Raw genomic sequence first — 16,895 nt, 5'->3', positions numbered from 1 at the left:
AAGAACAAATTCTTTGCGTAAACGGGTGGAAGACGGCTAGTGATGGCTATTTAACAGTCTGATGGCCTTGAGATAGAAGCTGTTTTTCAGTCTTTGATGCACCTATACTGACCTAGCCTTCTGGATGATAATGGGGTGAACAGGCCGTAGCTTGGGTGGTTGATGTCCTTGATGATCTTTTTGGCCTTCCTGTGACATTGGGTGCTGTAGGTGTCCTGAAGGGCAGGTAGTTTGCTCCCAGTGATGTGTTGGGCAGACCGCACCACCCTCTGGAGAGCCCTGCGGTTGCGGGCGGTGCAGTTGCTCATCCTGTCGCCTGATACAGCCCGACAGGATGATCTCAATTGTGAGGGTTTTAGGGGCCAAGCCAAATTTCTTCAGCCTCCTGAGGTTGAAAAGGCACTGTTGCTCCTTCTTCACTCACCACCCTGTTTGTGTAGGTGGACCATTTCAGATCGTCAGTGATGTGTACGCTGAGGAACTTGAAGTGTTTCACCGTCTCCACTGTGGTCCCGTTGATGTGGATAGGGGCGTGCTCCCTTTGCTTTTTCTTGAAGTCCACGATCAGCTCCTTTGTTTTGTTGATGTTGAGTGAGAGGTTATTTTCCTGGTACCACTCTCCCAGAGCCCTCACCTCCTCCTTGTAGGCTGTCTAGTCAATGTTGGTAATCAGGCCAACTACTATTGTGTCGTCTGCAAACTTGATGATTGAGTTGGAGGCGTGCGTGGCCTCGCAGTCATGGGTAAACAGGGAGTACAGGAGGGGGCTGAGCATGCAACCTTGTGGGGCCCCGTGTTGAGAATCAGCAAAGTGGAGGTATTGTTTCCTACCTTCACCAGCTGGGGTGTAGCCCGTCAGGAAGTCCAGGACCCAGTTGCACAGGGCGAGGTTCAGACCCAGGGCCCCGAGCTTAATGATGAGCTTGGGGGGTACTATGGTGTTGAATGCTGAGCTATAGTCAATGAACAGCATTCTTACATAGGTATTCCTCTTGTCCAGATGGGATAGGGCAGTATGCAGTGCAATGGCGATTGCATCGTCTGTTGATCTATTGGGGCAGTAAACAAATTAAAGTGGGTCCAGGGTGTCAGGTAAGGTAAAGGTGATATGATCCTTAACTAGCCTCTCAAAGCACTTCATGATGACAGAAGTGAGTGTTACAGGGCGATAGTCATTTAGTTAACTTATTTTTGCTTTCTTGGGAACAGGAACAATGGTAGACATATTGAAGCAAGTGGGGACAGCAGACTGGGATAGGGAGAGATTGAATATGGCTGTAAACACTCCAGCCAGCTGGTCTGCGCATGTTCTGAGAACACATCTTGGGATGCCGTCTGGGATGGCAGCCTTGCGAGGGTTAACATGCTTAAACGTCTCACTCACGTCAGCCACAGAGAAGGAGAGGCCACAGTCCTTGGTAGCGGGCCGCGTAGGTGACACAGTGTATCCTCAAAGCAGGCGAAGAAGGTGTTTAGCTTGTCCAGAAGGAAGACGTCAGTGTCCACGACATGGATGGTTTTCCCTTTTGTAGTCCTTGATTGTCTGTAGACCCTGCCACATACGTCTTGTGTCTGAGCCGTTGAATTGCGACTCCATTTTGTCTTTGTATTGACGTTTGCCTGTTTGATTGCCTTACACAGGGAATAACTACACTCTTTGTATTCAGCCATATTCCCAGTCACCTTGCCATGGTTAAATGTGGTGGTTTGTGCTTGGAATTTTGCATGAATGCTGCCATCTATCCACAGTTTCTGGTTTGGGTAGGTTTTAATAGTTACAGTGGGTACAACATCTCCTATACACTTCCTGACAATCTTGAAGCATGGATTCTGATTGGTCAGACCAGCATTGAATAGACCTTAGCACGGGTACTTCCTGTTTGATTTTCTGCATATAGGAGGGAGGAGTAAAATGGAGTCGTGATCAGATTTGCTGAAGGGAGGGCAGGGGAGGGACTTGTAGACATTTCAAAAACTTGAGTAGCAGTGGTCCAATGTCTTTCCAGTGCGAGTACTACAGTCAATGTATTGGTAGAACTTCAATAGCGTTTTACTCAAATTTGCTTTGTTAAAATCTCCAGCTACACTCAGGATATGTGGTTTCCAGTTTGCATAAAGTACAGTGTAGTTCTTTGAGGGTTGTCGTGGTATCGGCTTGAGGGGGAATATACACAGCTGTGACTATAACCGAAGAGAATTCTCTTGGGAGGTAATACGGTCGTCATTTGATTGTGAGGTATTCTAGGTCAGCTGAACAAAGGACTTGAGTTTCTGTATGTTATCAGAATCACACCATGAGTAGTTAATCATGAAACATACACCCCTGCCTTTTCTTTCTTTATTCCTGTCTGCGCGATGTACTGAGAACCCAGCTGGCTGTATGGATGGGGACATTATATACGGAGAGAGCCATAATTCCATGAAACAGAGTATGTTACAGTCCTTTATCTCTCTGGAAGGAGATCCTCGCCCTGAGCACATCTACTTTATTATTCAGAGACTGAACATTAGCAAGTAATATACTCGGAAGCGGTGGATGGTGTGCACGCCTCCTGAGTCGGACTAGACGTCCACTCCGACTACCTCTTCTCCGCCAGCGGTGTCTTGGAGCAGCCTCTGGGATAAGTTTACTTGCCCTGGGGGGTACGAACAAAGGATCCAATTCGGCAAAGTCATATTCCTGGTCTTAATGCTGGTGAGTTACCGCCGTTCTGATATTCAAAAGTTATTTCCGGCTGTATGTAATAACATAAACTTTCTGGGCTAACAATGTAAGAAATAACAGACAAAAAAATGAAATACTGCAAAGTTGCTTAGGAGCTAGAAGCAGAGCTGCCATGTCTGTCGGCGCCATCTTGTCTCTTCGTCCTAAAAATGGAAGTCGTGGTCCACAAAGTGGCATAGTAGTCTGTCTAGCTCCCACCTATCCTCTCTTTGGATTGGTGGATACATCTCATTATTGTAATCCATTTTTTAATATTTCGATGAGGGTTGTTGACGTCAACTTCCTGTATTCAATGGAGAGAGATGCTATGCTACTAGCCTCATGCTATGAATATGCATGACCATCTCGAGACAACTCCGATGTAGTGTTTTTTTCTCACGTGTCCTACTTATATCAGTACACTTGTTACAATTTAAGAAGTATGAAACTTGTATTTAATCAAATAAACATTTTTTATTTTTTTTTACCAAATTCAACAGTCTTATAGAGCCCCACAGTGGAGGTGTCATAATACACATACATCTTAGCGGTCAAACAGGGAAATGTTCCCGTCATTTTAAAATAAGGGCTGTGTTTCATGTAGGCTTACCCTGGCATGACATTTTGTTAACCATGTAAATCTCTCTTGGACAAGGTTACATTTATCAATACATGGGTAAGCCTACACAAAACACAGCCCTTATTTTACTTGTTTCTAAAATCCCCTATGAGAAAAATGAATGGTGGAAAAATGATTGGAACCATTTCCCTGTTTGACCGCCAGATTTTATGGTAATTATGGCTCATACTGTGGTACCCTATTGACCTCCATACAAAAACTCCTTTCTTGGAGGGAGACAGCTAGATTTTCTGCCGAGTTGGGCCTCTCTCTTCCTCTTTGGTTTAGCTAATGTTCCACTCCTTGTACTCCATGCTAGCATCAGCCTTCAGCTAATGTTGAGGAGATTTTAAGTGCTTCCTCATGCCACATGCGGTATTCTAGTGGCATTGTCGGTTATTATTTAGTAAGGGTAAAAATGACCAAAATCACATAAAAATTTATTACTTTTGAAATAGACAAGGGATCAATGACCTTTGTGACCTTTTTGTGCTCATATTGGTCATTGAAAATAACTGTCAGTACGCGGACTCCATTATGCTGAGCCGCGGGGGACGAGGGAGGAGCGCCATCTCAAATCGAGCAGTGCTGCTCGGTCATTTTGTCAAGAAGGCAGCATGGTGCATAGTCCAAAAACATACATCTCTCTCTTTTCCATAAAGTAAATGTTTGAATTTTCTAACAAATTTTCATTGGAAAGGTAGATAAAGCGTTTTTATTTAAAGCAAACACTTTTGCATGGGAAACCCAGAATCATACTAATTGCTACACGTACTTAATTGCATCACTTTTGTTTTGAGCCGACTTCGCCGAATGAAATTAACTTTCAGCCGATGCAAAACATGCCTACACGGGCCCCCGGGGAAGATCAATCGAACACCCTCATTTTGGTAGTAGGGTATGCCTAGTGGGGCTACTTTCATTGGCTGTTGGTCCCGCCTCATTTTCGGTTTTCTGGATGTTCATTGCTCAAACTAGACAGCCATCGTGTTTACCGCCGACGTCATCTAGGCGCTGGAACTCGGTAATGATGTTGTGGTTATCCATGCCTCCCACTCTGTGCTTGTGTCTGAAGATCTCCTTTTGACCAGTCTGCCTCGCATGGAGTTGCGCGCTGACGGCAACCTTGGAGATGTCGGAGATTAAAGGTAAAGATGAGGAGCCTTTGGAAGGCGACGGTGACTACGAAAGTTTACCACCTCATGCCTCATTGACAATCCACATGACAGCAGGGGCAGTGGCTGGAATCCTGGAGCACACGGTGATGTACCCAGTGGACTCTGTCAAGGTAGGCGGGCTAGCTACACCATGAACCAAGTGATGGCTCAATAGCCCATTTCATTCGCATCATTATGCATTTCTGCTTTCCAGCTCACCAACAAGCATAGGAGGAAATAACCTTACCAGATTTGCTTGTGTGAAAACTAGCTATTTGGCTAGCTAGCTGCTAACTAGCCAGCTAACTAACGTTATGAGACATACAAGACACTGTTGCTAGCATATGTGAAATCCTCCCTGTCTCCCTGAAAATACTCACCCTGTTAACGAAACATGCAATTGAACGTTTCCAGTAAGCTATTCAGCCGCACACTTAGCTACAGTTGCTAGTTAGGTAACGTATAACAGTTAGCTTGTTTGCTAAAACTTTCAAATCCAACAACCATCAAGTTCTGGTTGACGCTTGCACATGTTGCGATAGCTCTCTGACATTAACCACACAGTGCCCATTTGTTCAATATAATTCTTTATCGTACCCACAACCGACCTTTATTAAACTAGTTGTCAGGCAAACAGGTGAAGGTCAAAAGCTGTCAAACGGGCTCAATTGTAGGTGGCTTTGGAGGAAAGGTGTTCCTAAAGGAACTGGACAACTGTAGTTAGTGGTCAATATTTTTTTCCATGTTAAATATACAAAACCAAGTGGTTTAGTTCTGGGCTGGACTAGTCAAAGCTGAAGGGCATGTAAGTAGCCTATAGTAAGACATACAAGTAATGAGTTGTGAACTTTGTTCCCTGCTATGCCCCCTCTCATTGCATACCGGTAGTTATTGTTTTCCAGCTCATTCAGTGAAGTTCATTCATACACGTTTATCTAAGTACATTGCTGGATAGCCCTGTGTACATAAACACTTGACTTGACACATCAACAGAATAAAGTTTGTGGCAAAAAAGGCATACAACTTTTTATCTTAATCAAACCATTAGAATGAGACAATCTGACATGGAGCCAAACTAGGTTGTGTGTCAATTCAACAGGCTCAACAAGTCATTGTCGCCACTTCCTCAGTAGCTGCCAGAATCTGGTGTTGGACCTTTCACGCTGTCTATTTTACAGCTCAAGGTTTAAGAGCCAGACTTGACATGTTTGATCAACACATTGCCACAGTGTTTCATTAACTCAGATGCTATGAACTTCATTTTAATATATGAATAGATAAAATTTCAGTAGATATTCTGTACCCCTTACTTTAAATTGTCCACTGAAAGATTGCCTCTTCGTCACTAAGTCTGCGTTTAGATTAGGGGACGCAAAAACCGTCATATGTATCGGCGTAGCGGGACAAGAAAGCAATAAAGAGGGTGACGGCAAAAGCAAGCCAGCACGAGGGTATGCGCTGCTATGGTGATTTCAGTAAACAATGAGTGCAAATCAACATCTGTTAGAAAACAATGCTATGGCAAAATATGATGTATTCAAACGTTTGCGGCAATGTCCGTCTACTGTGGCGACTGACAGCATTCACTGCCAGTCTCAATGGCATTTACCGTCATGCTCTCATTGAAAACAATGACTTCGGGTTTGCCGTCTACCGTGAAGGTTAGGCCTAAAAGTTGAGTGACTACTGACAAGGAAAATAACCCTGACAACTAAGAAGCCGCTCATCACTTCAATTGTTTGTCATTGGGCTAGGCCAATTCAGTGGCTGCAGAAGACATTACTCATACTCTAGAAAAATATTATGAGAAGAAAGATGGTACCAGGGTGATTTCCCCACTTAGGAGACACAAGACACAGCAGAAATCTATTTACTGAATCTCTGTAAAATTAAGAAACAATAACTTAGTTGTTGATGTCCCTGTGATAAGGATTGCCAGTACAGGATAAACACAGGCTACATTAATTAATAAAACAATAACCCTTGTGCTTTTATGTAGGAGAAAGTTGCAGGGAGTTACCTATACGTTCCTACTTCTAGAAGTGTCGGGTGTTATCTTCATGTCCCAGCGTGGAAGTGTTTCGAATTATTCACTTGCAGAATAATGGTGTGCGCACTATCCCCCTCTTATACAAGCCGATTAGCAAACAGCTTGTGCCAGCCATGGGATGCACTCATGAAATGCATTTACACACATGCTATGAGCACATATTTAGTCATGATTCTCCCCAATTTCGTGGAATCCAATTGGTAGTTACAGTCTTGTTCCATCGCTGCAACTCCCATATGGACTCGGGAGAGGCGACGGTTGAGAGCCGTGCGTCCTCCGAAACACGACCCGCCAAGCTGCACTGCTTCTTGACACAATGCCCGCTTAACCCGGAAGCCAGCCGCACCAATGTGTCAGAGGAAACACCGTGCACCTGGAAACTGTGTCAGTGTGCATGCACCCGGTCCGTCACAGGAGTCGCTAGAACGCAATGGGACAAGGACATCCAGGCCGGCCTAACCCTCCCCTATCCCAGACGACGCTGGGCCAATTGTGAGCTGCCTCATGGATCTCCTGGTCACGGCCGGCTGCGACACAGCCTGGATTCGAACCAGAATCTGTCTCCCAGTTTTATCATGGTAGGGTGATTTAAAAAAAAAAAAATATATATATATATATTTTTTTTTAACCCCTACAATGTGTGAGGTTTCTCAGGCTTCTGAAGTTAGCTTGCTACTGATGAAGTCACTCCCTTCTGAACAACTAAAGCAGCTGTGTCACACAGAAACAGGGATTCCCTGCCCCATGTCTAAACTGCAACCTCCATACATTGTCATGGAAGAGTAAAAGAACAGCATGTCTTATGCTTCCCATAGAGCCCAGATTAATTTTGCTCCTTCCAGACCTGCTTTTCTCTCCTGCCCAAAACAAGCAGGATGAGCTGGTGGGGTTTTTCCACTCCAGTGCCAAATGGGTCCTTTTTTCCCCCTTGCCAGTAGGAAGGGTGAACATTATTTATTTTTTTACAAAAATATTTTGAAATAAAGAGTTAATCGAAAAAATGTGAGTTTCAGGTGGATATATTGGAGATAACTTTACAGTTAGCCTAACCCTAGATCCTGGTAGCATATATTTACTAATCGTTTTATTACTGTGTGCCATCTCCAAAGGGTGTGTTTTATTACATTTTTTAATTTATCTACTTCTTGTTATGAAGTATGTCTTAAGCCTATCATGAATGCATTTCCTGGTGGTAAACTAAGATCGATGGCAGTAGAACAATGCAAACAAAGGACTCATTGTGTGTTATGCAGCAGATTTATTTTATTTATGTTATACAGTTGGCCTAAATATGAGTTATTACATTGTTGGAGATTTTACATTAGTTGCTTGTTGGACAAGGTGAGAAAATAAACCAAATGATGTAAGGTCACCAAGTTTGAATATTAGACAATCAATAGGCTAGTTTCCTGGTTCTTTGGCACTGCACAGCCAGAAAGAGTAGCCATTTTAATAGCCTGAAGCATTGTACTGTCACTGTGAGACCCGCCAATTGGGATAAAGCTAGCTCTGTTTTGTCAAGTGGACTCGTGTGTGCAGACGGAGGCAGTCTCAGTCTCTCTCTCTCTCTCTCTCTCTCTGTCTCTCTGTCTCAGGCTGAGCCTAGAGAATCAAAAAGTAAGATGTTTGACAGTACAGTCTCATTCTGTACACTTCCTTCACCACTTTGTGATTGCTCAATTTTGTATGTCTCACTTCATTAGTGCTTAAGAGGGAAGAGGACACTTTTACTAATCACTTAAAGTAGGCTCTGAAAGAGGATGTCCAACGTGTATCAGTATTACAGATCTGAGATCACAATAATCACTGATCTGGCTTTCAAGTCTCTTTAAAAATATCCTTTTGGTAATTCTTTTTTTTACCAGAACCATGCATAATGCACATTCACTAATAATGACTAATGCCTTGATCACACTGATAGTGTCATAGCGCAAGATGGTACACAGCATCATCTGGATATGTGTGCAGCAGAAGTTCAACATTCACCTTCTTCCACCATTTCCTTCAAGCCGTCTACGCGTACAGTTTGACAAATACGTTCGATAAATCCAACGTATGCACCACACAGGACACACTGCAATTGCCTCTGCAACGCAATGCTGCAAGGCAAACGCAGCGTTCCATTGGAAATGAATGTACTTCTGGTGTACCAAAATGCGATAAGGCTGTCGGTGTGATCGAGGCGTAACTTCTTGTAGCAGGCATTATAGAAAATTAACACAGGTCTCATTAACACAGGTCTCATAAACAATCTCTCAAGCACAAGCCTATGTGCTAGTGAGTAGCAACATAGGCCCAATCTTTATATTTCAAGTTTAGCCAACTTGTATCTATTTGCTAGCGAACAGGGTAGAACAATTTAATTGTTATGCACACACCCTTCTGTCCATCTCCAACTGTTTAAACAGCATGCTAGCCTGTGCACTTTGTTCAGATGTTGAAATCAAGGAGCCTACCCTTTTTCTCAAAATGAGAACAAGTTGCCAATTCCTTATATCATTTTGTTTTATGCTTAGTGCATTAAAACACGCACTTAACAGCCAATATAAGTCTTTGGCAAAAAATGCTGCTGGCCGTACATGGTACAACAAACTGAATTAATTTTCCAGAATCAATGTTCATTGATACCTCCCCTATTTTAGTAGTGTCTGCATGCAATTTGAGTTGAGACATAAAAAGTGTAACTTCTCTATTACAGTAAAATGTGTTTCTGTGTCCATATGACTGATTCTGTTGGACCAAACCTCAAATGCGAATAGCGAGTTGTCAGTGGAGGAAGTGATCTTTGTTGTTGTGAGTGGCAGGGGGAGGGGCTTGATGTGTGTAATTGGAAGATGCACCCAGCCTACAGTCATTGCACGCAGCACAGAAGGAGTGAAAGAGACAAGACCAGAAAGACATGAGAACAAGCGGACCTAAACGCTCATAAAACTGAAATAAAAAAGACATTGATTCTTGAGATACAGGCATTTTAAATATTGCGCAAAAACATTTGAATTCAAAACATCACCCAGCCTTACATCACAATCATTTTTATTTGCCAAGTACATTTATACACCGTGGTGGAAAAAGTACCCAATTGTCATACTTGAATAAAAGTAAAGATGCCTTCATAGAAATTGACTCAAATAAAAGTCACCCAGTAAAATACTACTTGAGTAAAAGTATTTGGTTTTAAATATACTTAAGTATCAAAAGTTAATGGAATTGTTAAAATGTACTTAAGTATCAAAAGCAAAACCATTTTTCTTTTTTATTTACGGATAGACAGGGGCACACTCCAACACTCAGGCATAATTTGCAAACTAAGCATGTGTGTTTGAGTCCGTCAGATCAGAGGCCGTACGAGGTGTTCTCTTGATAAGTGCATGAATTGGACCAATTTCCTGTACTGCTAAGCATTCAAAATGTAACGAGTACTTTTGGGTGTCAGGGAAAATGTGAGTAAAAAGTACATTTATTTTCTTTAGCAATGTAGTAAAGTAAAAGTTGCCAAAAATGTAAATAGTAAAGTACATAAACATCCCACTTAGTATTACTTTAAAGTATTTTTACTTAAGTACTTTACACCACTGTATAAACATACACAGAATTTGCCTTAGTGAGAAGATACTGCCTAGTGTTTTGACTTCGATACCAGGTTTAATATCACAATACTCGATACCGTCACGATACTCAATACCAAAACGATATAAAAACAATACCACAAAAAAATACATATTTAGCAAAAGTCACAGAATAGCACTTGATCCAGACAGATATAAACTCAGCTACTGCGCTGTAAAATCATTGGGCATCTGAGTTCAATATCATTGCATTTGAACATAATTTACATAATGTTAAGACAGCCATGTAGGCATTGAGTCAATTGTCCAATTTTTATATATATATTTTTAACCAATCTAACTACAAAACAATGGTAATCATTTATTTGAATGGTAAATCTCTATTGATAAACTGGGTAAATCAAAATGTAGCCTAAGTCTATTCACAATACAGGTAAATGCATATTATTCAATAGGAGTGTGTGTGAATGAGTTATTGAGCTTGTTTTGGCTGATTTCATGGGGATACCGACGAGAAACAATGCCTTCCATTTAGGACTTATGTTCTCTTAGCAGCTGCTAACATATTTTATTGGTACTGATTTTAAAAACATTTGCAACATTTGAATTTTAAAAACATTTGCACACCGCACACACTTTTCTAAAAGTGTGCGCAGTGTCTTTAAGAAATGAATGACTTCATTGCCAGTTGGGTCACATGCATTGGCATACTGTTATGTTCAGCTGGTAACTGTTTTCTTTCATTCATTCGTCTGGTGGTCAAACCAAGAGTGTTAAAACAGTCTGGACAAACTTTCTCCCTTCCTTTCTCCCTTTCTCCCTTCCTTTCTCCCTTTCTCCCTTCCTTTCTCCCTTTCTCCCTTCCTTTCTCCCTTTCTCCCTTCCTTTCTTCCTTTCTCCCTTCCTTTCTCCCTTTCTCCCTTCCTTTCTCCCTTTCTCCCTTCCTTTCTCCCTTTCTCCCTTTCTTTCTCCCTTTCTTTCTCTCTCCCTTTATTTCTTTCTCTCTCCCTTTATTTCTCTCTCTCTCCCTTTATTTCTTTCTCTCTCCCTTTATTTCTTTCTCCCTCCCTTTATTTCTTTCTCTCTCTCTTTCTTTAACACTACAGTTAATGTCAGCTCTCCCAGAACTTACTGACACCTCCAATGAGCCCTGTCTCTTTCCATTTACTGTAACCAGCATCCTTACCAACTGAGCACCGACCGATACCGGACGTGCATGGACGTTGAAATTTGGTCTGGCCACTCTTGCCTTGATGGTAACAAAGACGGACCCGACTGGACCAAATCTGAACCTAATCTGAACCTATCATTGATGAATGTTTCACAAGTTTGGACAGAACAGTGAGTAGAGTACAGTCAATACATTACATTGAAGAAAAGTAAAGTACAGTGTCCTGTGCTGTATTGTACTATGCTCTGCTGTGATGTCCAAACTTGTGAAACATGAGGAGTATGACCATATCCATAATTATGCATTTCTGTGAAGTACAGATCAGGGACCCATGATGTAATTCCATTGCCACTTCCTTTAATGTAGTTCAATAGCCTAACTAGATTTTTTTCTAAATCAGTGTGCCATGTCGTAGCTGAAACTCTGTTCTTTCCGCAGACATCTTTGAATCTTAATTCGGAGCAGATATTGACTAGTTTTTAAAACAAGAAGTGGTTCTCAACATTGACAGAAGGGTCGCATAAAAACCATAATTCTGTTCCCAGTTTTCACAGTTCTTCCACTAAATTAGTTTATGTTCATTTTTCAGTTGAAATTGTTAACAGTAGACCTTGTGCATAGAGTTGTATGGATTGTTAAACTTTGAAATCAATGATTTTTGTTTGGCATACATTTTTAAAGTAAAAAAATAAAGAGTGAAAGTATAATTTCGTTAACGTGGAATTTCCCTCGGGGTCTCTACTGGCAGATGGAGTCCGATACATTCAGCTTGGGTAAATTTGTACTCTTAGCTGGCCGGAATGATTGTGTTGAAGGCTGAGCTAAAGTCCTCAAACAATATCCTTACATATGTCCTTGGGTTGTCGAGGTAGTGAAGGCCCATGTCGGCGTTGTCCACAACAATGTTTTATATAGACTTCCCCCCAACCTAAATATGATGGACTGCCTGTGAATTCTGAAACATTTTAGGGCAGGCTACTCTCCCCAAAAATATTACAGTACTTACAGTAGGTAGTTATTTTTCTCGTGTGCTTTTGTTCTACTTGACTTTTTTGTTGATGGCAGTACTGATATTCATTACTGCATTATTGGGAACGAGCAAGCAAAGGCATTTCAATTGTGCACGTGACAATAAAAACTTGAAACTTGATGCAAAGGCCTACTTCAATGTAAAAGATCAGCTGTTTAATTTTGACTGTATACCAGTATTATAAACCGCCCAGCCTATGATATTGCAAAACCTGAAATACATACAGCTTATCTATTTACTAGGCTAATAGGTCCAATTAAATGAGAGATGCCCATTGTCATTTGTTGTATGGCTCCGACGGGAATATGAACCCATCACGGCCAGAAAAGGTGAGGAATATATTCTGCAGTGGTTATGAAACAAAAATAAATAGGAAAAAGATTCCTATGTCTAATTATACAATTCTTATGTGTAATTATTTTAGATTTTAAAAAGAATAATTAAAAAGCATGAGCTGGCGCACACCCAGAGAAGATTATTTAGTGTAGAGGTGCTGACTAATGGTGAATAAACTGTAAGCTATAAAAACGAAGTCACACACTCATGTATAAACTCCCAGTGATTTATTGGGTAGAACACCAACGTTTCGGCATCACTGTGCCTTCTTCAGGGTCATGTCATGAATGCTTGAACCAGGTTATGTAGACAAAACAGTGCAATTAGTGAAACCAATGACAATAGTGAGGGTTGTCATAATTATTAGGGTGATTAGAATTAATTGTTAAACTGTTAAAAGACAATAGTTTAAAGCATATTGAGTATATCAGGCCATTATTAGCATCAACATTGTTTTTAATTTCACATATATTTAATTGTTTACAATTTCATTACGTTTCTTTTTACATATCTTTTGGTTCAACCATAATGCAAAATAAGCATCATTAACAGGGGGAATATATTGGGTGTACGCTGATATGCTGTAGAAAGAATATATTCATATTTAAAACTTGTACATAGAAAATATAATTGTTCATAAGGGCCTGAGATCAAAGTTATAAATAATTATTTTTAATTGAGATAATTGTGTCCTTCAAACTTTGCTTTCGTCAAAGAATCCTCCATTTGCAGCAATTACAGCCTTACCTTTGGCATTCTAGTTGTCAATTTGTTGAGGTAATCTGAAGAGATTTCACCCTATGCTTCCTGAAGCACCTCCCACAAGTTGGATTGGCTTGATGGGCACTTCTTAGTACCATACGGTCAAGCTGCTCCCATAGCAGCTCAATAGGGTAGAGATCCGGTGACTGTGCTGGCCACTCCATTATAGGCAGAATACCAGCTGACTGCTTCTTACCTAAATAGTTCTTGCGTAGTTTGGAGCTGTACTTTGAGTCATTGGCCTGTTGTAGGAAGGCCAGCATCCCGGAGTCGCCTCTTCACTGTTGACGTTGCGACTGGTGTTTTGCCGGTACTATTTAATGAAGCTGCCAGTTGAGGACTTGAGGCGTCTGTTTCTCAAACTAGACACTAATGTACTTGTCCTCTTGCTCAGTTGTGCACCGGGGCTTCCCAATCCTCTTTCTATTCTGGTTAGAGCCAGTTTGCGTTCGGTGAATGGAGTAGTACACAGCGTTGTTCGAGATCTTCAGTTTCTTGGCAATTTCTCGCATGGAATAGCCTTCATTTCTCAGAACAAGAATAGACTGAAGAATTTCAGAATCAAGTTTATTTGTTTCTGGCCTGTAATCGAACCCACAAATGCTGATGCTCCAGATACTCAACTAGTCTAAAGGCCGGTTTTATTGCTTCTTTAATCAGAACATTTTTCAGCTGTGCTAACATAATTGCAAAAGGGTTTTCTAATGATCAATTAGCTAATCCAAGTTTATCATTTTAAAAAGGCTAACACAACGTGCCATTGGAACACAGGAGTGATGGTTGCTGATAATGGGCCTCTGTACACCTATGTAGATATTCCATAAAAAATCTGCCGTTTCCAGCTACAATAGTCATTTACAACATTAACAATGTCTACACTGTATTTCTGATCAATTTGATGTTATTTTAATTTCTTTTCAGCAGTTAGACCATGAAGGCCTGATTCAGGCAGTCTCCTCTGAATAGTTGATGTTGAGATTAGAGGGCGACCGATTTATATATATATTTTTTTTTCAACACCGATACCGATTTATTGGAGGACCAAAAAAAGCCGATGCCGAATATATATTTTAGTAAGTTTTTGAATTTTTTTTTTTAGAGATTTTTCTTAGAATTTAAATTATTTTTTTAAATATATTTGTTATAATGACAATTACAACAATACTGAATGAACAATGAACCCTTTTATTTTAACTTAATATAATACATAAAAAAAATCTATTTAGTCTCAAATAATTAAACATGTTCAATTTGGTTTATATAATGCAAAAACACAGTGTTGGAGAAGAAAGTAAAAGTGCAATATGTGCCATGTAAAAAAGCTAACGTTTGAGTTCCTGGCTCAGAACATGAGAACATATAAAAGCTGGTGGTTCATTATTCCCAGTTAAGTAGTTTTATAGGGACGGCAGGTAGCCTAGTGGTTAGAGCATTGGACTAGTAACCAAAAGGTTGCAAGATCGAATCCCCGAGCTGACGAGGTAAAAAATATGTCATTCTGCCCCTGAACAAGGCAGTTAACTCACTGTTCTTAGGCCATCATTGAAAATAAGAATCTGTTCTTAACTTGCCTAGTTAAATAAAGGTAAAAATAAAATAAATAAAAAATAGGAATTATGACACATCAGCTATTTCTCCCTATACCATTTGTATTCCATATACCTTTTGATTATTGGATGTTCTTATAGGCACTTTAGTATTGCCAGCCTAATCTCGGGAGTTGATAGGCTTGAAGTCATAAACAGGGCTGTGCCTCAAGCACTGCTAAGAGCTGCTCGCAAATGCAGTAAAGTGCTGTTTGAATGAATGCTTATGAGCCTGTTGCTGCTTTCCACCGCTCAGTCAGACTGCTCTATCAAATATCAAATCATAGACGTAATTACAATAAACACACAGAAATACGAGCTTGAAGAATATGGTCAAATCCGGAAATGATCATTTCGAAAACAAAACATTTATTCTTTCAGTGAAATACGGAACCATTCCGTATTTTGTCAAACGGGTGGCAACCCTAAGTCTAAATATTGCATTTACATTGCATAACCTTCAATGTTATTTCATAATTATGTAAAATTCTGGAGAATGAATTAGTCTTTGTTAGGAAGAAACACAGTTCGCAACGAGCCAGGCGGCCCAAACTGTTGCATATACCCTGACTCTGCTTGCACTGAACGCAAGAGAAGTGACACAATTTCCCTAGTTAATATTGCCTGCTAACATGCATTTATTAAAACTAAATATTCAGGTTTAAAAATATATACTTCTGTGTATTGATTTTAAGAAAGGAATTGATGTTTGATGATATTACTAGGTTAACTAGTGATTATCTGAAGATTGATTGTTTTTTTTATAAGATAAGTTTAATGCTAGCTAGCAACTTACCTTGGCTCATTGCAGCCACAATGTCCTTTTGACACTGCACTCGTGTAACAGGTGGTCAGCTAGCCACGCCGTTTCCTCGTGGATTGTAATGTAATCGGCGTCCAAAAAGGCTGATTACCGATTGTTTTGAAAACTTGAAATCGGCCCTAATTAATCAATCGGTCGACCTCTAGTTGAGATGTCTGCTACTTGAACTCTGTGAAGCATTTATTTGGGCTACATTTTCTGAGGCTGGTAACTCTAATGAATTTATCCTCTGTAACAGAGGTAACTCTGGGTCTTCCTTTCCTGGGGCAGTTGTCATGAGAGAGTTTCATCATAGCTCTTGATGGTTTTGCCACTGCACGTGGAGAAGCTTTCAAAGTTCTTGAAATTTTCCGGATTGACGGATCGTCATGTTTTAAAGTAATGATGGCCTGTCGTTTCTCTTTGCTTATTTGAGCTGTTCTTGCCATAATATGGACTTACCAAAAAGGGCTATAAGATCCACCCCTATGTGAACCACCCCTACCTTGTCACCACACTACTGATTTGGCTCAAACGCATTAAGAAGGAAATTCCACCCACAAGGCACACCTGTTCATTGAAATGCATTTTTAAATGTAACCTTTATTTAACTAGGCAAGTCGGTTAAGAACAAATTCTTATTTACAATGACGGCCTACTGGGGAACAGTGGGTTAACTGCCTTGTTCAGGGGCAGAACGACAGGTCAGCTTGGGGATTCGATCCAGCAACCTTTTGGTTACTTGCCCAACACTCTAACCACTAGGCTACCTGCTGCATTCCAGGTGACTACCTCCATGAAGCTGGTTGAGAGAATGCCAAGAGTGTGCAAAGCTGTCATCAAAGCAAGGGGTGGCTACTTTGAAGAATCTCAAATATAAAGTATATTTTGATTTGTTTGACACTTATTTTTTTGGTTACTACATGATTCCATATGTGTTATTTCATAGTTGTGATGTCTTCACTATTATTCTACAATGTAGAAAATATTACAAATAAAGAAAAACCCTTGAATGAGTAGGTGTCAACTTTTGACTGGTACTGTACATAAACGCATATCTTTTTAAAATGTATTTTTCTTAATTTTTCTGCTAACCCTACCACCCCCTTTAA

At 40.5% G+C, this 16,895-nt stretch overlaps 1 protein-coding gene across 4 annotated transcripts in view; it reads left to right on the top strand.

The window, feature by feature from the left end:
* Positions 1–4,247: 4,247 nt before the first annotated feature.
* LOC106585578 (mitoferrin-1) overlaps positions 4,248–16,895 on the top strand; it is a 31,976-nt gene continuing 19,328 nt past the window's right edge. Inside the window, exons 1-2 of one of the 4 annotated variants that reach the window (XM_014171956.2) lie at positions 4,248–4,471; positions 4,553–4,611. In XM_014171956.2, the coding sequence (XP_014027431.1) occupies positions 4,456–4,471; positions 4,553–4,611 (75 nt within the window). In that variant the 5' untranslated portion in view covers positions 4,248–4,455. Of the gene's footprint in view, positions 4,612–16,895 lie in introns of all 4 variants that reach the window. The other 3 variants (XM_014171959.2, XM_014171957.2, XM_014171954.2) reach the window with 3 other exon arrangements.

Source organism: Salmo salar, chromosome ssa24 (genome assembly GCF_905237065.1).
Source record: "Salmo salar chromosome ssa24, Ssal_v3.1, whole genome shotgun sequence".
In the NCBI taxonomy this organism is placed as follows: Eukaryota; Metazoa; Chordata; class Actinopteri; order Salmoniformes; family Salmonidae; genus Salmo; species Salmo salar.
Note: the sequence above shows the minus strand (reverse complement) of the source record. Positions and strands in the feature narration are given on the sequence as shown.